Raw genomic sequence first — 6495 nt, 5'->3', positions numbered from 1 at the left:
AGTGGTGGTATCTAATGTGCCAGAGTCCAATGCAACTAGATAAAATTGCAATGGCAGTGGTTTTTGAAAGCAAACGTGAATGATTTTCAACTCAGCTCTGAACTGGCAAGAACTTTTTACAAGTTCAATATACATGATGCACAACCACAAAATTAAACACCTTTTTTAAAAAAGTTAAAATAAAACACAGAACATACTTCATTTTTTATTTTGAAATTCCCTACTCCCTCTATACAAGAGCCTTTGCTGAAACACCTTCCACAAAGGCAAGCAGTGAATTTTTAAAGAACATTTTACATATCTCTCCCCCTCAGCAAAAAAAAAAAAAAAAAAAAAAAAAAGCTAAATCACAGTGTAATTTATATTGTTCTGCTGTCATCTTTGGCTGGAGTCTGGCCAAGAAGTTGCCAACTAGCAAATGGGTACAGTCTAACATCGCTAGAGCTCCTTCCGCCCGTGGGTTACAAACTTAGTACAGGAATGTTGCATTTAATCACTGAAGTACCAGCAGGGGGAGCATGACAGCATTAACTTTCATAAACTTTTATAGACAAATGGAAAAATCTACAAAAAACTAGCTAGTTAATATTACACAGCAATACACACTTTTTTAAATACTCTACACAAAACCAAAATTTTTGGTCTTAATGGCGAGTAGCAATTTCTGTTTGAGAATCTGCTTAGAAGAATAGAGTGGGACATAAAGGCGAGAAATACAAGTGTTTGCTGTAGGAAGGTGTTGGTCATCTGGCGGCCTTATTGTGATGGAAGGCATGGGCTGAAATCCTTCCTCACTGGCAGGCAAAGATGGGCTCGATGTCCAGAAATAAACCTAAGGGGCAGATAAAAAATAAAATTAGTAGCGACCTCAGGAAACACACACCAGTTTTGTAAACCTGAGCCACGGTGGCTCAGAGGTTAAGACGCTGAGCTGCAGACCAGAAGGTCTGTAGTTCAGCAGTTCAAGACCCTAGTGCCACGTGACAGAGTGAGCGCCTGTCTTTGGCCCCAGCTCCTGCCAACCTAGCAGGTTGGAAGCAAGAAATTTCAAGTACCGCTTCAGTGGGCAAGTAACAGCGTTCCGTGCGCCTCGGCGTTTAGTCATGCTGGCTCTTTGGCTTGGAAATGGAGATGAGCACCGCCCCCTGGAGTCAGATTTGACTGGCTTTCAAGCAAGGGAAACCTTTACCTTTAATTCCCTTGTGCCCAAAGCCTTACAACTTGAAATAATGTTACAGCAGAGAGCCATTACTTCAAACATCTCAGTTGCTTAGAGCCTGTGATTCCTGTCTTAACCTTTGCCAAATCAGGAAAGCTAAGTGCTTGAATGGGTTAAATAACCAGCAGCAGAAATCTATAATTTCCAAATAACTGATATGAAGCACTCTGGGAAACTGCTGCTTCATTACTTCTCAACTGCTATTTGAAAACTGACCTGGTTTTCTGTCACACCTTTTTTTGGTCCTAGTCTTTTGAGATTTAAAATCTCTATGGGCATGTCCAGGGTGTGGGGAGACCCAGTGAATTATCCGTCCTTTGACTGACAGCCTCGCCCACCCCCAGTTATATCACCAACTTAACTCACTTTTAAAGAGAAGGCTGCAATGCAGCAGAAGGAGTTCTTGCTCAAGAAATACAAACCTAAAGATTCCTTCATTGTGTGGAATTCTCTCTAGATTCAGGCCAAACTGAGGTTAGTACATCTTTTTTTCCAAGTGGAAGAACTGAGCACGCTGAGTCAACAGGTAACAAATTAACCTTACAAATCTGGCCAAGAGAAAACTACTTACGAGATCTTGCCTCTCCGTCATACTCATCTTCTCAACTATGGACCAAAACCAACGCTTGAACTGCAAAAGCTTCTCAGCATTTTCTCCTATTCCAGAATAAAACAGCAGACAATTCACAGCTATTTATGTCATGGAAATAGACATTCACACAGAAGACTACACTTAACGGTATGCTACGATTCAAATGAAAACTGCAGAGAGAAAGCCAAGCACATAAGGGCCCTGGACTAATTTTAGCCAATACATAGTAAAGCCAAATATGGTTTCAATTAAAAACAGGCAGGCAGGTTTCACTTGTGGAGGAAACATCTTCTGAGAGAACACTCGTGTCTAGATGTAAGCAGGTGCCATGCCCTCCGAACTCATTTTTACAGTTTGGTGGGAAGGCATCCCAGTAGTCAGGTATTATGGAAGCTTATGGTAAGATGACGCTTGTCAATTCAATTCAATTCAAATACCTTTTATTGGCATACAATATTAGGACGCTTGTCCAACTGGTACACACTAACTGGTAAGCATGCAACAGCGATACTACTGTCCTGTAACTCTGAGATTAAACAAAGGATTTCATACCTGACTCATCGTTGAAAGAAGTGAAACTGATTAGCATTTGCACATTTACTTCACCACAGCCATTTACTAGGAGCCTGAAATCTTCTGCTGTCAAGTCTTCTAACGAATTCTTTGGAAGCACATCCAGCAAGCCTTTCCTCATTGCCTGAAAAAGATATGAGAATTCCACATCAACAAGAACTATAGGCTTCCTGGCAATAAGATGTCCAATGGTACCTTTAGCACCCCACCCGACTACAGTAGTGTTATCCCTAAAACTTTGCCTATCCCACCTTACAAAGCATCACTTCTTGCTTCAGCAACAGGTGATCTGTTCTGGGCAGTGAGAGAGAACATGCTAGCCTGAATGCTTGATGGCTTCTTCTTCTGTTATCAGTTATGTTGGGGCACTATTACCATAGGACTGATTAGACGGGCCACTGAGTCTTTCTGGTTGTTGCATGTTGTTATTCTCCCTGTATGTACTGCTAGTGGAGAGATCTCCTAGCAAGATCCGGAAGTGCCTGTACAGTTTTATCACAGTTTTTTGTGTCTGAGTTAAACACATAAATGACACATATGTTATCCTTCCTTTTTAAAAGAGGTCCCAACTTCATCTGTACAACACCCCCCCCCCAATGATGCCATGAATCACGCTCGCACAGGAAATACAGATCAACTAAGGAATCTCTTCAGTATCCAGTAATGTGTTATTAACTACAGTTTGGAACAGAAACCCAATAATGGTACAAAAGCCATGAAAAGTTACGAGATTTTTTTCATCTTACAATATTAATGTGAATTTTGTCACTTCCTTCCTTTTCCCTGAAGGGCTAAAATGACTGGGGGGAAAATCGATTCTCAGCCCACAGAGGACTTATACAGAAACTGTTGATAGTAATATATCTAAATTTAACATTCTACACAGATTATGCAACAATAAACAGAAACCAATACATTTATGGTGAAAAAAATCCACATCACTTACATGTAGAGGCTGTTCTGCAACTACTAACATTCTGTGTTCTGCATATTTTCGGACATATTCATAAACATTTTGTGGAGTGACTGGTATATTTACACCATTAGAGATAAGTTCAACCTGGGGAAAATATTACAAAACTGTAGTTAGTGGGAGGGGGGTTAAAAAAAAGATTAGGATATTCATTTTTCTATGGCAGAGTACATCCAAATTTAAAATTTGTCCACTCTTGCGTTACCAATTTGCTGTTTAAAGTTTATTTTTAACCAGGAAAGGGCAAAAAGTATAGATGGTTATGAATTGTTCAAGCAGTACTTACCTGTCCTCCACCTTCCTCTTTGCACAGATCTATTGCAAATGCCAAGTCCATTGCTGCAAAAACAGCATCAGCATCTGTACTTTGGGAAGCGAGGATAAGTTGCCGCAAGCTCTCATACATCACAGGGTCAAAAAAAGCAAAATCATGCCAGTTAACCTGAAAATAAAACGCATGGCCTCAATAGTAGGGTTAGGGCTTATCCAGGAACTAAAAAAATTAGTTGTGTGCTTACAGGACTGCTACACTGCTAAGAAGCCTGCTATTAACTTCCAAGCACTGTGTCCACAACACCAGGAGACCTGTTAGATCTTAGGTAGATCCAAGACTTCCCATTCCTTTGATTAAAATGGCTCATTTCAGACATCACACCAAACTATGGCTAAAGTAGTTTAACTACAGTTTGGCATAATGTCTGAGCTGATAAACCACAGTTTGATCAATCAGCAAAAGTAGAATCAGAGACAGTGATTTGAAATAGGTTTGCATGTCGCTTGACTTAAACCACAGAGTGTCAGTGATTTGCCCCAGAAGTCACTGCACCACTGCAGCGAACTTATGAAACTGAGTGCTAAGAGACAGAAGACAAAAGCAGACAGCTCTAAACCACGTTTTGCCTGTTGTACATTTAGAAACTTAAATCATGGTTTATACTATAAACTACAGTTAGCAGGCACCGTGGTTTAGCTTGAGGTCAGAGTTGAACCACTATGGAGTTTTGCAAGTATGATTCAGGATATACCAACAAATGAATAATTTTACAAAACCTTCACCTGGAGTCATTAAAGATTTTAGTTTTATTTAAATGGTCACATTCTGAAGACAATTTATATAATTAAGAAATGACTGCTTTCCAGATATTACAAACTCCAGTTTATGATTCATACAGATATGTTCCAGGGCTATAAATTTCCTTATTCCTTCACTTGCAACCAGAGTTGAACATTCCTGACTTAGGAAATCTTCAAATAAACTCCAGTTTGCAGAGGCATTTGACTACATACACCTGGGCAAACTAGAGTTTGTTTCCTCCCCAAAAATCAACTTTAGAGAGACGGGAGGAAGAGGAAGGTGTGCACAGGCATGACAAACAAGCTGTGTCCGTGCTGGTCACATACAGAGGTTTGCTGTAATCTACGAATACGGACAATGACTTTCTACAGCTTTCAAAAAGTCAAAACATTTTCTGCATTTCACTATTCCACTTTGTGTCTTAATGAAATGTGGCAATCTTTCCCCTTGGCTATTTATGCAAGAAGGATCCAAATACAGTTCCTCTGATCAACTGTGAACTTTTTAAAATGCAAAGCATGATCTACAAATTGTGCCTTCTTGCACCTCCTTTACTGCACCCATTATCTTTCTGTACTGCTGCACTGGACCAGGCAACTGAGTCTTTGCTTGGAAGTTTTGTGACCAGGAGAACCAGCAGCAAATGAGCAACTTATAGGCCATATAGCTCCCAGATATGCTTGAACTGAGACAGTGTTCTTCTGCAGGGGTCGTCAATCTTGTTGAGTCTATGGCACTTTAAAAATTTTAAGAACCTTCATGGGGAATTGCTATTTTCAACTGTGTACTCCTTGCAGATACAAAGATGATGCCTGCTGGGTTCTTCCTCTGAAGCACCTCCTTCTCCAGTGAGGTGAAGGAAAGAGAGGACTGGCTATATCCTTTGGGAAGAAGTAAATGGGCATTAGCCCACTGCTGGGTGCCACTGTGCCCAAAGGCGCCATATGTTGGGGATCACTGCTCTCCTGGCTGCACCAGTGGGGAAACACAGGGCATATGCCAGTGCAAAGGGGCAAATATGCCAGTTGTGTCAATAAAGAGTGCCTTGCTCAACTGTGATATTTTCAAGGAACAGAATGTTTTCCTGATTATTTTGACCAGATTAATGTACATATTATCTTGACTCAGTGAATTTTTAAATGCGCATTTGTTCTTTCTATTTCCTTGTAATATGTACTGTAAGTTGGTACTCCCTTGCCAAATGCAATTAAACTGCTACTATAATACTTACCTTTCTACCAAGGAGTACCTTGATTACATGCCGATTTAATGTGATTGGACAAAGTTCATTCTGTAGCAAGCACAGCCCTAGAATTCTGAGAAGCAACAGAGAAGTTTGTTAAGTTTTACAGAGAGAAATGCTGAAAATGAGAAATCATCTTTATTTCCAGTACTTAATGGGAACTGCTGTAAGCCTGATATTCTAGTTTCTGACAAATCATTGGGGGGGAGGGGGAGAGTCTTATCTTAGAGGACGACATGCATTCTTTTATTTCACTCAAAACAGTGATATACAAAAGCTAGAGAATACTTCACCTGCCAATATTTCTGAAACAGTTTAATCTGGCTTCTGTGTTTTTGCCAGGCCTTGGAGTATAGAAACCACGCTTTCCAGGTTGATAGAACAGTGGAGCATTATCGTCACCATCATCTGTATCATCTAATTCCATATCCACTACACTGCGACTAGAACCATGCCGCTTTCTATTTTCCTTTTAGGGGGAAGAAAAACGTGAAAAAGAGGGTGTTAAATTAAAGCAGCTGAAATCCTCTTCACAGCTCAAAAAATTTATGTACTAAATTAAATTAAGAAACACCGAAAGATTATGCAGACAACTGTTTCTAAAATGTCGATTTGTGTATTTAGGTTTATCACCGATATTTAAAAAAATACTTTAAGCTTGGGTCACGAAAGTTGTTCAAGGTCACACTTCACTTATGATGTTTCTGTCCTTACAGTTTTTGCTTAAAAAAAAAAAAAAGGGCTGGCTTAAGTCTGAGATGGGGTTGCCAACTCTGGCTTGGGAAATTCATGGAGATTTGGAGACTGGAAACTTGGGGGG

The 6495-nt window shown here is 40.0% G+C and overlaps 1 protein-coding gene across 1 annotated transcript in view; it reads right to left on the bottom strand.

Moving 5' to 3' along the window:
- Positions 1-333: 333 nt before the first annotated feature.
- The window catches only part of UBR5 (ubiquitin protein ligase E3 component n-recognin 5), an 87743-nt gene continuing 81581 nt past the window's right edge, over positions 334-6495 (bottom strand). The window contains 7 exon segments of the mRNA XM_015428253.1: positions 334-832; positions 1791-1876; positions 2364-2508; positions 3331-3444; positions 3644-3799; positions 5664-5748; positions 5969-6144. Coding sequence (XP_015283739.1) covers positions 620-832; positions 1791-1876; positions 2364-2508; positions 3331-3444; positions 3644-3799; positions 5664-5748; positions 5969-6144 — 975 coding nt within the window. The 3' untranslated portion in view covers positions 334-619.

This window comes from Gekko japonicus, unplaced genomic scaffold (genome assembly GCF_001447785.1).
Source record: "Gekko japonicus isolate JY-2015 unplaced genomic scaffold, Gekko_japonicus_V1.1 scaffold555, whole genome shotgun sequence".
In the NCBI taxonomy this organism is placed as follows: Eukaryota; Metazoa; Chordata; class Lepidosauria; order Squamata; family Gekkonidae; genus Gekko; species Gekko japonicus.
This window is presented reverse-complemented; position numbering and strand designations above follow the sequence as displayed.